The 20417-nt window shown below is 32.8% G+C and overlaps 1 protein-coding gene across 10 annotated transcripts in view; it reads left to right on the forward strand.

Moving 5' to 3' along the window:
• The window catches only part of LOC134847659 (oxysterol-binding protein-related protein 1-like), a 68517-nt gene that overhangs the window by 46912 nt on the left and 1188 nt on the right, over positions 1-20417 (forward strand). For 6 of the 10 annotated variants that reach the window (XM_063864819.1, XM_063864821.1, XM_063864818.1 and 3 more), the window contains exons 2-3: positions 19130-19273; positions 19765-20417. The exon at positions 19765-20417 is cut by the window's right edge and continues 380 nt beyond it. In XM_063864819.1, coding sequence (XP_063720889.1) covers positions 19177-19273; positions 19765-20417 — 750 coding nt within the window. In that variant the 5' untranslated portion in view covers positions 19130-19176. Of the gene's footprint in view, positions 1-16772; positions 17781-17958; positions 18313-19129; positions 19274-19764 lie in introns of those variants that run through there. The other 4 variants (XM_063864811.1, XM_063864812.1, XM_063864813.1 and 1 more) reach the window with 4 other exon arrangements.

The raw sequence follows: 20417 nt of genomic DNA on the forward strand, positions 1-20417 counted from the left end.
CTTTAATGTCTTTAAAATATCCGCTATAGTCTTGCGTGTAGATATCGGCAAATCCTGAGGTTTCTGCAAGTTTGCGTAAATTTTGGTCTATTGATTGTCTTTGTATAGTGTCCATTTGTGTTAATAATTCTTGGAATTGTTGTGTTCTAATGTGATGTTGAATATCTGATTTTGAATAAATTCCTATTGATTGTAAGTCTATATTTGGGTTTCGAGCGATAGCGCGAATGCTTTCTGGTGAAAATTTTTTGAGTGATTGCATTAATGTGGGATATGGAGTGAGAAGATAATATTTATTTTCATCAGGGTTTAGTTGTACTACATTGTGGCTGTTTTCTGATCCACATGGGACTGCGGTATCCCAGAAATAGGTTCTTCGTGAAAGTGTATCCACGAAATGTACTTTATTCTTATAAAAGATAGGGATTCTTTTATAACATCGTTTATCTTCAAAAACGTATAGTGGTGATACTTTTTTAGTACAAGTATAAAACCATAAGATGTTTCCTTCATAGTCTAAAAAATTTGATCTATTTCCTGATAATAAGTATCCTGCGTAGGGTATTTTTAATACTGCTAGTGCAAGTGATTGTAATATTTGTGTTCGTTCTAATTCGCATAATTGGTGTAGTGTTTCTAATTCGGAGAGTGACATTTCTTGAAAAATTCGGCTAATTGTATAATCTAGTTTCATATCTAAATGAATATCATAGTGGATATTACCGAAATATGTAGTGTTCATTAGTGATAATTCTTGTAAGCGTGTGCTTCTGGTGTCATGGGGTTTTAGATGTCCACCAGGTTGTCCGTTGCTTTTTTCAAAATTAACTGGTATATAGGATGTTCCTTCGTTTAGAGGATGACCTGTGGCATATGGGTCGATTTTTACTTTTCCAGTGGTCATGTCGAATCCTTTTTCGTATTCAACTAATATTTCAGAGTATTGTGTTCTGTGAAGTGGGTTCCTGTATTTACATGCAAGTTCTGTTTCTTGATATATTTGAAAACGTGTCAATTTATTTTCTATATTGTCTATGTTTCTAAAATCGGAACTTAGTTTGCGTGATGGATGGACTTGTTCATATGGAATTGATTGTATAAAATATTTTTCGTGAAATTTTATCATACGAGCGTGTATTTTTGCTACTTGAAATGTTGTACATGTATCTTCGGGGAACCAAACAATTGTTGCTTGTGTTCTTGTTGTAGGGTCGCAATATCCTTGATCATTTTTACAAGGTAGTCGGATTCCTTGATAGATCATTGTATTATCAGATAAATCTCGTGTGAATAGTATTTTTTCGAGTTGTATTTTCCAATCGAAAAACATTATTTCTTGGTATCCTTTATTTTTCGTGTCTGCTTTGCAGTTTGATGGGTTATTTATACCAATGTGTGGTATCCAATGTTTATCATGTAGGTCATAGGTTAATCGTCCGTGTGCGCCGTTATACGGGTATTTTTCGTCTAGTTTTATATGTCCTTGGTGTCTTTCAAGTTGTGATTGATGTACAGAGTCTGAAAAAACTTGAAAATTAACTAATTTTCTTTGGGAATTTTTATTTTGTGTGATGTTTAGTCTAAGTAATTCATTTTTACAATCGTCGGGATTGAGATGTAAGAGGCGTTCTATATTACTTTGATAGAATGATTCATGGTCAAGTCGGTTTTTGTTGCCGTTTGAGACTTGTGAACAATGTACTTTCTTTTCGGAAAATGTCGCTGTGAATTTATAACCTGTAACTGTTGTTGCTCGGGCTTTGGAATAGAGTGTTGCTATTATATCTGTGGTTTCTATAGCTTGTGGTTCTGTTTCACATTGTGATACTTGATTTATTGCATATTTGTGTAGTGTTTTTTGTTCATTTTCTTCGCAATCGTAATGTGTTACTAATAAATCTTGTGGTCCTGTGCGAGGGGAAGGGTTTATGTTTTGATTTGGGGTTACTAGAAAAGGGAGTTGGAGAAAAATTAGTAATTTTAGAATATACATGTGTATGATAATCCTGAGTATGGGTTATAAAATGTAATGTAACCAATTGTGTTTTTGGTGTATCTGTCGTATTTATATATTACTTCAGTAGTTATAAACGGTGGTGGTAGTGATTGAGCTGTTATGTTAGGTGGATTTAATGGGTAGGGATGTTGTGTAATATTGTTTAATTTAACTGTGATTTCAAACTTTAATTGTAAACTGTTTTGTTGGAGTATTTGAATATTGTGATCACGGATATCGTTATGAATATCTTGGCGATATTGTAATCTATTAAGTGCCCAGTTATGAAGGCGGTTACTTTCTTGATGTTGTCCAAATAATGGTGGAGGTGCTGTGAATGTATTCCAATCTAGTCTTAAAGGAATATTTATTGATGATTGTTCTCGATATCTGGCGTCGAGATTATTTGGAAATTTTAAGTTAAAGGGTAGTGGTGAAAATTGGCTTATTGATGGTGTTGATGGTAGTGATAATGTTTCTGGTAGTGATGAGGATGTTGTTGTATCCGTAGAAATATCTATGGGGTCATTGACTAAATTTGGTTCACCTTGTGTAAATGAATGTGTAGTCCAATATGGCAGTCGTGATGTTAGGTTTGGGGGGTTAAAGGGATTTTCACGTATTTGTTCAGATGTTGGTGTTGAACCTAAGTAGTCTGAAGGTAGACTTGAAGTGCTTCGTTGTGAAAAAAGTGTAGGAGTTTCTGGTGTGATACCAGTGGTGATTTCTGGAGTGGTTTGTGATGGGGATTGAGGTATATCAAAATGAACTCGGGGAGTTTGAAAATTTCTATTTCGTCGAGGATGTATAATTTGTCTATTTATTTCTGTTGTGTTTTGGTTTTGACTAGGATTTCTTATTCTACTTAGTTCTTGTGGTAGTGTTGGGTAAAGATTATATGTTGGTTCACTTAGGGATGCTTGTCGTTGAACTGGTTCTAGTGGTTCAGATAAATGAGCGTGCCGTTCTTCAAAAGTGTATGGATTGTCTTGAAAAGAAATTCGTGTAGATGTTTGAGGATTTTGAGTAGTTGAAGGTGGTGTTGGATTATCTTGGGATGATGTCGGTGAAGACTGATTCTGTGACTGTTGGGTAGCAATTTTTGATGGATTTTTGAATTGTTTTTCTAGTGGGAAGGTTTATGTTTATTATAATATTCTTCCAAAAAAATAATTAGAAAAATTGTTGCTAGGGCAAATGTGATGATTGCTTTCTTTATACATTTACATATTGTCAAAATGAGGGATGATACAAATGTTATGAAAATTACAAACAATAAAAAAATATCAGTTCTACTGAAAATTGTTCGTATCATTTAGACAAGTTGTTAAAATCGTACCTGTGGATATATTCAAGGGTTTTGGAAAGTTGGAGGAATAGTTCGAGTATAGTGTAGAAAATTAAAAAAATGTTACAAAAAATGATTAGGATTATTAGAAAATATTCAAGTATATCAAAAAGAAATATTATAAAGGCTTCAAGTATTGAAAAAAATTGTTTAAAATTTATAAGTATTTGAGCAACTGTTTGAGAGAAGAGCATTTAAGAAATGATCTCTTGGTCGAATATTTTTTGCTGTTTGAGGCGATTTTCTAGTGTGGTCGAATTATTTATTAGTTTTTTGACAAGTGGGTTGAGTTTTGTAAAAAATTGTTGGGGGCAATTTTTATGGTGACTGGGAGGTCGTCTTTTTCTTTATTTTTGTTTGTCAAATGATCCGGGGTATGGTGAGATTTTTATACTTTAGGCTAATTAAAATCTTCATTTTGTTACTTTAGGCTAAGTTATCAAATTTGTTTTGGGGGTATTCGTGGTCTGAGTTGGGGAAATATTGTTGATCTTTGGGTTATTAGATAAGGGAGGGGTACGGTATTATGGTGATATTTATTTTAACTGTCAAGTTGGAGTGGTTTGCTTATGTTTGACCTGGAGGTTGTAAAGTTATAGTTAGAGATGTGCCTGGAGTTCTAGATTATTCGTCTAATTGATCTTAGTTTGAGTTAGAGAAAGTGGCGGATTGGATGAATCCTATTGGTTTATTTTGACCTAGAATTATGGCGTACTTGTGAGCATGTTATTTTGAAAAATTGAAATGAAAAATGTTACGGAGGTTTCAAGATTGTGAAGTATAAAATCTTAAAATTACTTTTTAAATTCTACTTTCTTTAATATTTTAGATTGGGGGATGAACATTTTGTAGTTTTTACGTGGTTGATTTCGGAGTCTTGTTGTTTTTCTATGTTCTGATTTGTCTATTTCTTCTTGGGGTATTATTTGTTCTGTCATTTTTCTATTTTTTCTTGGTTTTGGAGATTCTTTATGGTTTTGTGTATTGTTTTTGGTGGCGGTTGGTTTTGTGTTTTGATTTTCGGTGGGGTTATCATTTTGTTCTGTGTTTTTCAGATGTGGTTCATTTTGAATGATTTTTAATCCTGTGAAAGAATATAATTGAGTTAATTCGCGGAGTGCGTATTCTTTTGGGTAATAGGGTAATAGGTTGTTTCGATGTTGAACGATTTCTTTTGTGTTTGAGTCGGTAATTTTATATGTGACATCAGTGGGTTTTGCAATTATTTGGTATGGTCCTTTTCGAAGGGGTTGTAATTTTTTAGAAATTCCTTTTTGAGTATTAAAATTAGGTATTAAAACAAATGTTCCAATTTTTAAATCGGAGGCTGGTGTAAAACGTGAATTGATTTGTTCATTGATATTTTGTCTTTGTAATAACTTTTTTGTTATTTTTTGATAAATTTCATTGTGTTTTTTATCTCTATTTAGAATCCATTCGGTGTGTGTACCGGAGGCTAGTTTAAGAATTTGTGGGTGATGAAAATGATCTTCATCGTGTGTATGTAAAGGTAGGTTATAACAAATTGAGTCTTTATTTGGTTGACAATAACCTTGTGCGTTTTTATGAGAATTTGCTGTAAACATTATTGGTTTGCGTGGCTTTTGGTTAAAAACCATTTCGTATGGTGACATTCCTAGAGTTGTCGTAATTTGTGAATTATATGCTAAGGGAAATAATTTTACATCTGCTGACCATTCGGTATATTTTGTATCATTTCCGTTGATGATACATCTAAGATATTCTTGTAATGAACGGTTCATACCTTCGACTAAGCCGTTTGTCCAAGGTGCATGAGATGTACGTGGTTTGTGTTTAATGTTATATAAATGACATAGTGTGATAATTTCATTATTTATGAATTCTGTACCGTTGTCTGTAACTAAAATTTCTGGTAGTCCGAATTTTGCTATCCAGTGTTCATAGAGTGTTGTGTAAGCGTAATAAGCGTTACAATGGGGTACTGGGTTAAGTGCTACATAATGTGTAAATGCGTCAACAATTACCATAATGTAGGAGTTTCCTTCTGATGAGGGTGAAATTGGTCCTTTGGTATCAAATGAGATACGATGATTAAAGTACAAACTTTGTCCTTTAAAATCTTGTTTTTGTGCTATTTGTTTTTGATTTGGGTAAGGTTTATTTAGTTGACATACTATACAGTCATTGCATAGTACTTTTATCCAAATTGGTGCATTTGGGAAATAAAAGTTTTGTATAAAATTTGAATATGTTTTCTCTGATCCAGAGTGTCCTTTAATATTTTGTGTATGTGAAATATTAAAAGCTATAAGAATCATACTTATAGGGAGACATGGAACTGTAGATTCATTCAGGTTATACTCTAAAAGGTCTGTATTTTCGTTAATTGTTGTGTTGTTAAATTTGCGAAAGTATCGGAGGAGTGTTTTGTTTCCTAGAATGGTTGAATCTGCTTTGATAGGTTTAGTTTTATATTTGTGCCATGATTTCAGTTGTCGAATTACTGGGTCAAGGTTTTGATATTGTTTCAGTGTTGAAATTGTAATTATTTCTGTTGGGGGGAGAAAAATGTTTTCGATTTCTAATTTAGATAAGGGTATTGTATCAAGTGGGTCGTGAAGGTCAAAAACTTGATTTATTGTGTATTTTGAATCATTTGTTTGTGGTCCTGATAAATTTATTTTATCAGTTAAATCTTCTTTTTCAATTAGTGGAAAATGGTCTTTTTTAGGTGGGTGTTGTTTTGTTCGTTTTTGTTGGGTGTTTTTTTTTATCCATTGAGAATATGGGATTGGTTTGAAAGTTGATGTTCCAAGTAGATCAACTTCATAATGATTATTTTGACAATCTAAATAAAGTGGGAAATGTTGTAAACTATTTATTTGTGATTGTTCAATATCAGTTTTTACTGCATATTTGCATTCCAATCGGGGTGATGTTTCGTTTTCTGCAAGGTAGAATTTTATGTTTTTGGGTATTTCAACTGTTGTTTTTCGTGTAAGTAATTCAGGTGGTGTATTTCGACTTAAGGTGTCTGGTAATGCAAGATTTTTTCCTGCAGTCCAAACTATATGTAAGTTTGGAAATTTCATTAGAATTAGTTGAAATCTGTAAACTCGGTGGTTTGGGTTAGATTTCTGTGTAAAAAGAAAAATGATTGGTTTGTGGTCTGTAAATAAAACTGTGGGATGTTTTGATCCAAGTATCAGAAATTCATATTCTGTCAGTGTATATATTATGGCTGTACATTCTCTCATTAGAGTTGAGAGTCGTAGCTCTGCTTGAGTGAATAATCGGGAATTTGCTGATATCAGGTTCATTTTATTTGTACCATTATGTGATTGTAATAGTGCTGCGCCGATGCCAAAGTTCGAAGCATCGCACATTGCATAAAATGGTTGATCAGGGTCTGGAATTGTGTTTGAAATTTGTTCAGTTAAAAGTTTCTTTATTTCTTCGAATCGTGCTTGATGTTCTGTATTCCATTCAAAATTATTTTGTTGTCTAAGGATGTTGTAAAATGGTCGTAGATATAATTGCATTTTATAAACATATTTACTTAAAAAGTTTAACATTCCAAGGAATTCTTGGATTTTCTTTTTATTTGTTGGTGGTTGAAGTTTTTGAATAGCGTCAATGCGTGATTTCAGTGGAGTTATTGTTTTTCTTTCTATGTTATGTCCTAAGAATTTAACTCTTGTCAAAAAGAAGTGTGATTTATCGGGGGCGGCCTTCAGATTTTCGTTCTGAAGTATTTGATGATATTTTTCTAAAACTTTGAACATTTCGTCTTTTGTTTGTGATTGCATAAAAACATCGTCTAAATAGGTGATTGCGTTTTTCTTGAGTATCAGTGGTCTAAAAATTTTGCTCATAAAAGCTGAAAATGCTGCTGGTCCTATGGATATTCCATAGAATAAGCGGTTAAATTCGTATTGTTGGTTTCCGATAACAAATTGTGTTAAACGTCGTGATTGTTCATCTAGTGGCATTTGATTGTATGCACTATTCATATCGGCGGTTGTAAAGTATTTGCCGTTTATTTTTGTTAAAATAACTTGTATTGGTTCAATGGGCCAATTACATTTTGATTCATCTATAAGTGAATTGAGGTATCTAGCATCGAGAACGATTTTTAATGATTCTCCTTTAGCTAGAATGATAACGGGGTTGATGAATGTGTTGCCTTTTGGTTGTTCTTCTTTATTAACTGGTGATATAATATTGTACTGTTCTAAAATATCGAGTAATCTGTTTACTTTATCATGTAAGTGAATTGGTACTTTACTTGCTCTCTGTTTTTTGAAAACTGCGTCTGGTTTTAACGGGAGATGTAGTGATGAACTGATTTTGCCAACATCGAATTTTGATGTTGCATAGACTGATGAATATTTAATTAGCTGTTTGGCTAACTTTTCGAATTCGTCTTGTGTTATTTGTGAATGTTGGAAATTAAACATTGTTAAAAATTTTTGTTGGTCCTCTGTGTAGTTACTGATGTTGAATGTAGGTTTGAAATATGGAGTTTTTGTGAAATAATCCGTATTTCTGTTTTCGTTTCTTATTATATTATTTATAGATAATTCTTCATTAAGAATTGTAGATTGGCAAATATCTAGTAATTGGAGTATATTATTTACGCGATAGGCTTTTTCGTGTATTGGTGATATTGTAGCGTTGGTTTCGCAGTATCCTAAAAGTCCTAAAGGTAATGTTACTTGGTAAGGTGTGTTGTTATAGACATGTAAAGAAATGATATCGGAATTCGAATTTTTCAAATATTTTATTGATGAGATTGTGATTTTGAAAAATTTGTGAATAGGTTTGAATTCAAAATCTGACATATAAAATTTTTGTTTGTTTTGTTCTTTATCATATTGGTGAACTTGTTTGATTGAAAAATTATATATGTTTCCTGATAGTGGTTTCAGGTGTTTTCTTTGTTGGTTATATATTGGATAAAATTTTGAAAAGAATGGTGGTTGTTTGTTTAATCTTTGAAAAAATGTTAGGGATGTTTCTTTTGTTTTTGTATATTTATCTTTGATTAATATTTTACTATTTAGGATGTTAATTGTTGGTATATACTTCGAAATAAATGGTATTCCAATGATATTATATTTAATATCAGTGATATGGAATATTTGTTTAAATGGCTTGTTTAGAATTTTACTTTGCTCCATTGTTCTGGTAGGGAGGAGAAATAATTGGATTTTTCCGTAGTTTATCAATGTTGATCCTTGTGCTGTTGCTAGTTTGCTGGAGGTTTCAAGAGGTATTAACTTTGGGTGTAAAGTTTTTATTTCATTCCATGTGGGGATGTTTATTATGTTTGATTCTGCTCCTGAATCAATTAAAAAATCTATTTCAAGGTCTGGTGGTTGAAATTCTTTATTTCTTGGGCTTTCTAAGAGAAATGGTATTGTCCAAATTTTTTCTTTGGGTTGTTCTTTTTGTATATTTTGATAAATGTGGTTTGTATTCAAGCATTTTGTTTTGGTATTTTTATTGGTTTGATCTGTAGTGTTAATCTCGTTTGTTTCTTGCGTCGTTGGTGTGGAATTTATGGGTGTAGTGTAATAATTTTGAAGAAATTCTGATTGATTTTCATATATGTGTGATGAAAAGGGTTGTTCATATATGACAGATTCATAGTCATTTTCGACTTTTATCATATTGATAGAAAGAGTGTTTTCAGTATCACTTTCTGAATCTGATGATGTACAGTTTATTTGATTGAGTTGTAACGTTTTAGTTACTGTGTCATCAATACCTGGAGGGTCTGATGTTGTTTCTGGGTTAGATTGTACTTGATTGATTTGTCTTTGATGTTTAGGTGTACTACTTCTGTGGCGATTATTAGAATTATTATAGTTATTATTATTCCGGTGTGGTGATTGGGAATAATTTCTATAACGATTATTATAACTTGAGTGTCGATTTTGTGAATTATTTCGCGATCTGTTTTGGTAATTATTGTTTGGTCTGTTATAGTTCGATCTATTATATGAGTTATTCCTTGATTGATTGTTCGGGTAATTCTGGTTTCGGTTGTTTGAATAACTTCTATTTCGATTATAGGAGTAGTTTCTATTCCTATTGTATGATGAATTTCGTGATTGGTTGTTTGGATAGTAGTTATTTCTTGATTGGGAATTAGATCTAGAAAGAAATCGTTGTGTATTTGAATTTGATCTGGAGTAGTTATTTCGACTATTTGGTCTATTGTAGTGATTTTGTGATGAATTATGTGTATTTCTTCGTTCTGGTGATCTTCCTCTATAACTTGAGTTATATGGGGATTGATTTCTTGTATAACTTGTATTGTTCGGAAGTGGTTTTCCTGAACTGTTGTTGCTGTGGACTGTTTTGTTCGGTAGATTTTGATCTTTTTTCATGTATTGATAGAATGATTTATTTGGTTCTTTGTATTTTTGAGGTTTATTTTGACTATCTTGCTGTTTTTGTCTACATTCGGAAATACTATGTCCGTATCGGCGGCAATAATTACACCATTTTTTGAAAGATGGTTTGCCTTTAAAGTTCGGGTTCTTTTCGTAAATATTGAGTATTTCAGTGATTTTTTCAACGAGGTCTGTTTCTGATTCCTGTATATTATTAATATTAGTGGGAGTCGTTTCAATTCTGTTAACGTATTGTAATTTCAGATTTTCCGTTTCTTCTAGTTTCATCGTGATTTCTGCTTGTTCTAATTTGTCTACTAGTTTTCGAAAATCTAAATCGGGTTCTCGAATTGAAGAAGGGTGTGATGCTCTCTTTTTTATTGCTATTTTCCTTAATTGTGGTGTTAAGGTCATCATTAAGATTTCTGTCATCTTTGTGTTTTTATAGTCATGTGTATTTAGTGAGTATGCTTTTCGAACTAGTGTTTCGATTCGTACTGCTATTTGCTTGATGGTTTCGTTTGGTAATCTGCGAATTTCATTACATAAAACTCTTTGTTGTTGTTTGTTTCTTTCGGAGTCAAACATTTTTGAAAATTCTTGTGTAAATCTTTTCCAGTTTGATTTTATTTCTAGAGGTAGTACTGAAAACCATTTTTGGGCTGCGCCATCTAAGGTTGTTTGTATCAACGCTGTGCGTCGATGTATCCAGTTTTGATGTAGTGGCGTATTAATTGGTTCAGGTCCAATATTTAAAATCAGGTTTGCTGTTACTGCATTTAAATAATCTTCTACAGAGTATTCAGGGTCTGTTCCTGTGAAAACCATTAAAGGTTTGTTTGATGTTATTGATGATCCACCCATAAGGTATGGATTCATTGTCATTTGTAATGATTCTGCTGCATTTGGCATTTGAGAAAAATTTGAAAGTTGGTTTCTTGTTATCTCATGTTGTTGGAGATAATATGGGAGTGGTATTTCATTTTGCATTTGTGATGCTTGATACGAGTGTGCAGTCATTGGATTTTGTTGTTGAATTGGTTGAAAAGATTGTGTATTAATTAGATTTTGTTGTTGAAATGGTTGTTGATGTTGTGCATCTATTGGTTGTGGAGAAAAATTCCTATGATTTGTACGTGTTCTCTGTATTCCTTGTCTACGATATTCTTGAGTATTTTGTGCAAATATATCTGGTTGTAAGAAATCGTCATCTGAGGATAAATAATCCATTTGATAAGATGTTTGTTTTTTATTTTTATTCTGTTGAAAAAATGGGCAATTTTCACTGCGATCCTGTGGAGGATTTGGTTGAAAATTTTTGGAATTATATTGGGCCGTTGGGTTATCCCAGTTTCGAGGTTTTGTATATTGATTAAAATTCCTTTGTGGTTGATAATTTGTTTTTGATGGATCTGTATAATTATAATTATGGTCTGCAAAGTTGTTTTTAGTGAATGTTTTGCGTGTTTTTGATGGTATTGTCATGGGTCTGTATGTTTGGTAATCCATATGGGAATATTTTGGAGCAACCGAAGGTTTAACGGTTGATTGTAAGGTTACCTGTGTTTGTGAAGGATTTGTATTTCTTGGTGTTGTTAAATTCGGGCGTATTGGTGAAATACTTTGTTGTGTAGTTGTTGTGTGTACAATTTCTTCATTTATGAAGTGTGATGGTGTCTGGATATCTTGTTGAGTAAGATTCCTAGTTCCATTGAGGTTTTCGTTGTGTATGACTGTCGAGTTTAAACTATTATTTTGTGTATCGGGCAAAAATGTATTATAGTTTAATGGTGTTGCATCAATTGTTAATGGTATTACTCTTACATAATCTCTTATGTAAGATATTGTACCTATTGCTTGACTTGAGATTGATTGTGGAAAGCTTATAAATGCGGGATGAGACCATTCGGGGTCCCAAACATAATCTGATTGTTCTGTGATAGCGGTATCATCGTTCGAATTTTGGGGTCTAAAATTTTTTCTTGCTTGTGCAATTAAATCAATATTGTGTGTGAAATAATCTATTATGAACCATGCCAAAATTTTTTGTAAATCGTGTTTGGTATGTTGTGAAACGTCGTCTTTCGTGAAATTTTCTTTAATGATGTTTAAATAACTAGAGAGTAGTGTGATTTCATGTCGTACTCTTAAATGTTTAGATGTTTCTGTCGGTGAGACATTTGTTATTGGGATTTCGTTTTCTAATATCGAAATATAACTATATATTATTGCGAAAACTTCATTGGTGAATATGGAGTTTGCTCTTTGTGAGTTATGATATTGGATGCTTTTTATATATTCTGAAAAAACTTTTGAAAATTCTAAATCAAGATCGTCTGTTTGAATTGTATATTTTCTATTATTATGGTTTGGTGAGGTGAATTCTATGGAGTAGATTCCATACTGTTGTGTTATCTTGCATATATCTTTTAGATAGTGATCTATGATTTGTCTTTTGATTTTTACATCGGGGAACTCTGTTTTACATGGACTGATTCCGGGTTCAAATAAATTTACGAGTAAATTTTGACAAAATATGTGTTGTCCTCTATCAGTATCTGCATCTACTATAAAAGGAAAGATTTCATCATCATCTGGAGTTTCGTCACCTGGGGTGTGTGTTGAACTCATTTTTTCGTTCGATGACTGTTAATATGTAATTATTAATGTGTCGAATTGGTTGATTCCAATTGTATAGATGTACTGGTTTGTGTTTGTACTGTTTTTTTATTCTTCTTTTTCCTCTTTGTGATGAATTTGAAGTTGTTTCTGAGTCAGAAAAATATAATTGATCGTGAAGTGGGTAATTTTTATCTATTGATTCTTTTAGTTTGTAAAGTTCGTCTAAACTGTTGGTTTCTGATTCTGAAAATGCGTTTCGATTTTTTGAAAATCTTTTTCGTGTTATTTGTCTTTGTTTAGTTATTATTTTTCTTTTTAGTGTTTGTCGTTTTGTTCGAATGTATCCAACTGTTTGTGTATGAGGTGTGATTACAAGGTCGTATTTTTTGTTATCTATTTCACAATTGTGTAAAATGATTGTTTGTTTATTTCCTAGGTTTTTAAATGACATAAGGTTTAGAATGACGGATGCAAAAGGTTGTTAAATGATTTCTATTTTCTTAAACTGTTAGTTCTTACGATTTTTTGGTTAGCTTAACCTGGGTCTATTTGTTCAGGGTTGGAGAGAAAAGTATATCGATTCCGAAGAATGATTTTTACTTTCTCGTGACTAGTATAAGCTAAGGTGTTAACTTACTTAATCTTACTTAGGGGTAGTGATTGTGTTCAAGGGTTGGAGAATAGTAAATCGATCCACAAGGTTCAGGTATAATTAGAACGCGAGTAGTTCGTTAGATACTATTTTAAACTTACTAAGTCTAAGATTTATCCTGGGTCTGGTAAGAGGGGGGGTCAAGTGAAGGATGAATAACCGAAGTTCTTCACTGTTTATCCTAATTTGAATGATTAGTTTTGTTTAAAAATTTCTATTAGTCTTGGGTCTTTAGAAAGGGTTGGGTAGTGAATCGACGTTTGAGGTCGTTAGACACTAATTAAGTGGGTGGGGGAGAACAAAGTTGTTCTGTTTGATCCAAGGATAAGCCTTGATGATCAAATTTGAAATTTAATTAAGTAGAAAATGATTTAAGATCCAAGGATAAGCCTTGATGATCTGGTTTTAAAATTAAGTGAATTTAAGTTTTAATAAAGTTTTAAATGTGTGTAAAGGAAAGATTTAGTGTTTTGATGATATTAGTGAGTTGATGATTGCGGTTATGTTTTAGATGATGAAGCTGGAACAACAGGATGATTTATGATTACTAACCATTTATTGTCATGCTACTAATTTTTATTTTTATTTTCCAATAAATATTTTTCAAACATGTTTTGTATAATACTGCAGAGTTTTAGGAAAACGATCTTAGATCTTTTTATCAATCGTTATTGTATAATATTAATTTTGTTTAGCGCCTGAAATGATTTTGAAGAGTAACTTCAAGGTTTTATGTTTGCAAATGGAAATCTAAATTCATTGCAAGTAGTATTCGAAATATAAAAGTTTGTTCTGGCTTTTGCCGAACTATCATATAACTATACGGCAAGTTTCTACTTTGTCGTATGTCGTCTTTGGTTCGAGGTCTTCTTCCAATTCCGGGTAGTTCTATTATGGTTCGGAATATTGGCTCTGATCTATTGAGTCGGAGAGACATTTCAATTAAATTATTGTCGTATAACATTTTGTAAATGTTTTTGTCTAATTTCTAATCTATTTTTGGTTAATTCTAAGCTATTAAGGTCTTGTTCGAGACTTATGGTCGCACCAGATGAGTTAGGACCGAAGTGTAACTCATAGAGTAATTTCGGATAGGGTACACCGTCTGCTCGTCACGCTATCTTATTTTCGGCCGGATAGATTCGTGCAACTTCTTAGTCTAATACCGATCCTAATCTTACTCTTATACTATCTAGTCTCAGGTTGTTTAACTAGTCTCTGCTAGGCTCAATAGATCTAGGGTATACTGGTTTATTGCGGCTGCTGAAGTGCTCGGGAGAGTCCAACTAATTTCTAAGTTAAATTCAAATCTCTCTGGTGCTGAAATTACAAGTAACTTCAGCACTTACAAATAAGTGGGTTGTTAGTTAGATGGATCATGATTGGTTAATATTAAATACTTTACATTGGTAAAACATTTAATTTATCCAATCATAAAATATAGTTTAGATCAGGTTCCACTAAGGAGAAAAAGTGGTGTTTGATTTTGATGCATTTTTTGATGGGTTTTTGTTTTTGTTTGTTTGTTTTCTCTATTTGTTGTTTATCATTGCTAATTTTTATGAAATGTGTTTATGTTAACAAAAAATATGTACTTTGAAATTAATTTTTTTTTGACATTCGTTTTAAGTTTTGTTCTGAAATCATTTTTTTTGCAATTCATTTCTTCTGGTTGATTTTCGGCTCTCAGGCTAATTACATATTGTTATCTTAAGACCCATTAAAGTGTGATCTAAAAACAATTAAGGCAAGACTGGGTAAATTTCTAATGAAAACAAAAAACCCGAAAGTCTCAAAACGCAGAAAATTGTCCAAATTTTCCATTGAAACACTTCACTGATGTTAGATTTTCAGAACCTGTCGGTTTTTGAGAAAAAATGCAGATAAGAATTTTTTTGTGTTGAAACTTTCGCTATATCATCAACGAAACAACTCAGTAAGAAAAGACACTTTCATGTAATTTGCAATGTTTTGTTGTTTCGTACCCCATATTTTTATTCAATTTTAATTTGAAAAGTATTTAATACAAATCAATATAAATTTCAAGGAGGACAAACATTGTTCAGTGTCTCAAGATTAATTTTAACATCACATTGTAAAGTTTCAACCGCTAGTACATAACTTAAATGCATCGGGTGTACTAGTGCATAGGAGGCAGAAAAACAATGACGGAAAATCTGCAATGTTGAAAGCAATTTTTGTTTTTCGGCACTGTTGTTCCAGTTCGACTAGAAATGGGTGAAAAATCAAAAACAATTATAAAATTTTTTGTAACTTTTAACTATCAAAATGTGCATTAAGATTTCAAATATAATTTTTCTGCAAGTCCATTTTTCTAAGTGAATCTTTGTTTAAATTTAATTTTTTTTTTTCAATTGAATGTTTTATAGATCTTTCCAAACCGATTGAGGAAACAGTAGTAAAATTTAAAACTAATTTTGAAACAGCTGAAACTTTTGTAGGATGGTCAAGCCGAATATATGTCTATTATTTTCATTTATTGAAACTGTGAGATAAGCATTTTTTCCATATGCTCGGTGTATGAAACAGTATGATAAGCTTTTTTTGTTGATAAGCTTTTTAACAGTATGAAAGTAACGGAATATTTTTGCTCGGGGAGGGTTTTTTTTCTTCAGACACATTTCGATTTTTTAACTAGCCATTTTTGACGGAATTTTTTAACATCATTCAAAAGTTATTGTTGTCTTGAGCTTAAAATTGAAAAAAAATTTCACCTGTAATCATCTTTCGTAAAATTACGGGGGTTTAAAGATTGCCAACTCGGCCAATTTGGGACAATTAACGCGCCATTTATTTTGTGCCATTAACGCGTAAGGGGAGATTTAATCCGTTTTAGAACTCGTTCCAAATTGGTTGAAGGAAGCTTATGTGTCATAGTTGATTTGTTACTAGGAGTGAAATCTATCACTTTGGACTCTATCAACTTTATCAGTTTTTGGCTTTTTGGAGCACTTTCAGTTTTGGTACTATTGTACTTCGGCACTGATCAACGTCTTCGTGCTTAGTAGCAAATGCGTCAGAGTAAAATCTGTTTACAAGTAAGGATTTGAAACTTTAAGAGCTAGGTAGATTTTATATATATTTAATCGACTACTCAGCTAAAAAAACTTTCAAATGAGAAATAAGCGATTCTGCTGCAAACTATGCAAAAATTGGCGGATAGCTAGTTAAAATTTTTTTGCTCGCTTTGTTTTACTCAAGATTAGGGGGGCCTTTCCACTATAAGATAAAAATTGAAAAAAAAATTTTATTAGAAAACTGGACTGAATAAACTTACAAATACAGTGTTGATTTTTTGAACGATAAATCAAGCACCAAAATTGCAGAAGTGCAAATAAGTTGACAATTAAAAGTGCATCTTTTTTCAATTTTTATGTGCAGAAAACAGCGAAAAAAGGAAAACAAAAATAAATTAAAACTCAGTTTGAGGCTATATCAAAAATGTTTCGTTTTGACTAATCATGTAACATAATATTGATGGTTTTTTGTAATTATGGCCCATTTTCATTATAAAAACTTTCATTTTCGTTTAAGGAGCATAACCGAAATCTATAAAATGAATACATACAAAAAAAATACATACGGTTTTTTTCCAATAAATTTTGTTGTTTTTTTAACAGCAGTGGAGTTATTTGTTGATTAAAATGGCCTTCTTTTCTGCGCTTGAACATTGAACCTTTTTTGTCGCAAAATTTAGTTGAAGTATTTTTTATTGCTATTTTTAAGTTTTTAGTATATTATAAACAACAGCAATATTTTGCATCGCGAAACTTTGTGACACAAATCGAGACGCGAAGTGTTAAGATATGAACAAATTTTAAGATGCAATATAAGCTGTTGTGTATCTGGTAGAAAAACAGATGTGAAAAACCCGCATATTTGGAAAAAATTTCTGGTCAACACGCAGTTCTTACTTTGTTTTCCGTTTGTTTGATTGTTCAAATAAAGCACGGAATCATATTGCATACAAGCGGTTTATTGCTCAAATACAGCACGAAAAGGTATAAAACACGTGTTATTTTTCCTCAAAACAGCTAAACAAATGAATTTATCAATTTTTGTTATTTCACTCAATTTTTATTATTTCACCATTATTAAAAGCAGGGATGAATTTTCCCCTTGATTTATAGCTTTTTGCATTTCGTCAAAACGCTAAAGGGAGGGAACTCATTGAGACTTTTTTGTTTTCTGCTTTTTGGAAATAAACATAATTGCCATTGACAGAAGAACAGGAAAACACCTGCTTCTCAAGACACGAGAATTCAGATATTCTGCCAAGTGAATTCGATTTTTCATGCTTCAAAACTAGACAACTTGACATTTTGATCAGATTGGCCATTATCTGAATTAAGTCATAATCTTCGCCTCGCTGTCAAGATACGGATTTTTTCATTACAAACAGAATTATCTTCTTTTGTCGAGTTCTTTTTAATATTTTTTTTACCAAAAAGCTGAGTGATGGGATATTTTTTGTAAATCAGGGACATGTTCTATTACCTTACCTATAATAATGAACTGTCCATTAACCTAGTTTGATTTAAAGCCACTTCTTATCTAGTGAACAAAAATTCAAGTGGTTGCGCTGAAAATTTCTGAGCTCGTTTGCGTTTGTTGTTTTTTTGTCTGTTTTCGCTCTTTTCAATCCTCGACTGTAGACGAATACGTACAGCTCTTGACTGTGGAAAATTCTATTACCAATATTTTCCACTCCTCTAATGCAAAATTTATTATTGTTTATTTTTAATACTGGAGCAGGCAAATTCAATTAAAAAGAGCATAACGGCCCACTTCAAAAACATTTTACATGGGAATCCTAGTTTTCAGGCAAAATTTATGTCTAAAGTTCAACTGGAATTTCAAAATTCCAGGGCAAATTTGCTCCAAAGACACATATTGCTCTTTTTATCATTTTTGTCTGCTCCAACTTGTTCAGCTTTCTGCTACTTTTACGTTCCGAATCAATGTTCCTTTTTTAAATTAGTTTTTTTTATGAGCGGCAAAGTTAATTACCATTGAATAGAAAAAGAGTTGGGAGCTTTTATTTGCAACATTTATACTCATCTAATGTACCGCTTTTGGCCAGCCTCTCAGATTAAACCTTGGATTATTCTGGTAACGAAAATGATTAAGAAGGCGGTGCTGTGTGGGACTAAGTCCCTGGATGTGTCCAAGTTGAGTGTGCCCCTCAACAGACACAAAACCCTAACCCCCACCCCCTCCTTCGGAAGCAGACTCTCCGCGGGGGGACCAGAAACAGACACTAACACATCCGGATCCAGGACTCCAGGTATCACGTGTCATCCAGAGGACTATTTTCACGGCAGAATTGTCGAATAGCAAAATTCAACATTCAGACTCTCAAAAAGTCCTCCAAAATTCTTGTTTGAATTATCACGTTTTCGCTCAAAATTTGAAAATGCCGAAATCTAATTGGCTAACATGATTTTTGTTTGTCAAACTTTTTGTAAAGTGCGGATTTCTTCCCCGATGTCACAGGCTTTGAACCACTAGCGGATTTAGGGGCGGGGCACACACCTTGCGCGAGCATTAGTTTTATGGTGTAACAAGTGGGGCTCTTTTCCTGTTTGCCCCTCTGATTTTTTCGGAAACTCACTTCACACAAGTTTATTTAAAACTGCTTTTGATGTTCTAACTGTAAAAACGTGGTAATTTAATTTTGTAACGATCGAACAAGCAGTTTTTTTGTAAAAATCAGCAGGTGGGGAAGGAAACAAAATGAGCCAATTCTTTTAAAGGTTCCTTGGGCGAACGCCTTTTTTGACCTTTTTTAAAATTTACCTGCGGTGCAGAAGTTTTAGTCAAAATAGGGTCGTTTTTGTGATTTAGGAGAACTCGAAAAATCAATTGTCAACCTAAAAAAAAGTCGACCAATCGTTTTTTTTTTTGAAAATACGCCCCCTAGATCCGCTCCTGCTTCGAACATCAAATCTTACAGACATACAGATCTTGACTTGATTGATATATAATTTTTTCAAGCCAAGAATCAAGTTCGGCAACAAAGATAAACTTTCGGCTCATCTTGAAGATCATAGTCATCAAAGTTAAAATTTCGGTTGTGTAAAAGTGTCTTCTTAATGTTTCAGAAGAGGCGGCAGGGGAGGATAAAGATGAAACCCCCCCTCGAATTTTGATGGGGGAAGATGCCCCAGTGTATGAGGGCTACAGGCTTCACCTCCCCGCCCAGATGAGGGACAGGAACCCCTTCAACGTCCTCCAGATTCTCAAAGGCACTTTCGAAGCTTCTATAAACTTCAAACCAGTTTTTTATGAAAATATAAATCAAATCAAATACACGAATACATTAAAAAAAATGTCCGAATTTTTCGAATTGGGCATATTTTTTGTCACAATGAGCGCAAATACTCTAAATAATGAGCGAAAGTTTGAGTTTTTTAATTTCAACAATTCCTTGTGGATAAATTACAAAAAGCAAGACAAAAAAGCAACTAGGGTATAATATAGTCATTTCACGGTTTACTACATGATTAATTAGAGAAGCAAAGTGGTTTCTATGATTTTTGGAAAAAAGTCAAATCGTGAAAAAGTTTTCCCTTGATGAGTTTTCATGAAATTATTCAAATTTGCACCTGATTTGGAATACGGATTGAAGATCAAGTTCAAAAAGCATACATTGTTGATTAATGTTTAAATTTCCTAATTAAAAACAAACAATAAGTTTAATTTCAATGAAAAAAATTGAAAAAAAAACTTGTTTTAGACTGCATCGGAAAAGATGTGACTCGAATTGCGATGCCAATCTCGATCAATGAGCCACTTACTCTCCTGCAGAGGTTTGCAGAGAACCTAGAATACATAGAGCTACTTGAAAAGGCATCCAACTGCACTGATAGTTTAGACCGACTCAAACACATCAGCGCATTTGTAGTCAGCGGATTATCGGGAATACTAGAGCGAATCAGCAAACCCTTCAACCCTATTCTTGGCGAGACCTTCGAAATGACTCACCCAAATGGCCGAACGCGATTCGTAGCCGAACAAGTGAGTCATCACCCGCCAATTTGTGTGTTTCATTTAGAGGATATTGAAGGTCGCTTTAAACTAACCGGGTCTTGTCAAGCCAAAATCAAGTTCTTGGGCCGAGCTGTCAATATTCACGTGAAAAATGTCGTCAGTTTGGAGTTTCCGGAGTATGATGAGACTTACTCATGGGGAGCTGTGGATTGCGTTGTGGATAATTTGTTCATAGGAAAACCGAGAATCGAGTATGATGGCACATTTACAATTACAAACAACAAAACAAAAGAATATGCCAAATTTGACGTACACAATACTTCAATGTTTACCAACAAAAAACCAAACGAAGTCGAGGGACATATTTATGATACAGAAAATAACAAAAAGTTCTACTTA

This window comes from Symsagittifera roscoffensis, chromosome 6 (genome assembly GCF_963678635.1).
Source record: "Symsagittifera roscoffensis chromosome 6, txSymRosc1.1, whole genome shotgun sequence".
Classification (NCBI taxonomy): domain Eukaryota; kingdom Metazoa; phylum Xenacoelomorpha; order Acoela; family Convolutidae; genus Symsagittifera; species Symsagittifera roscoffensis.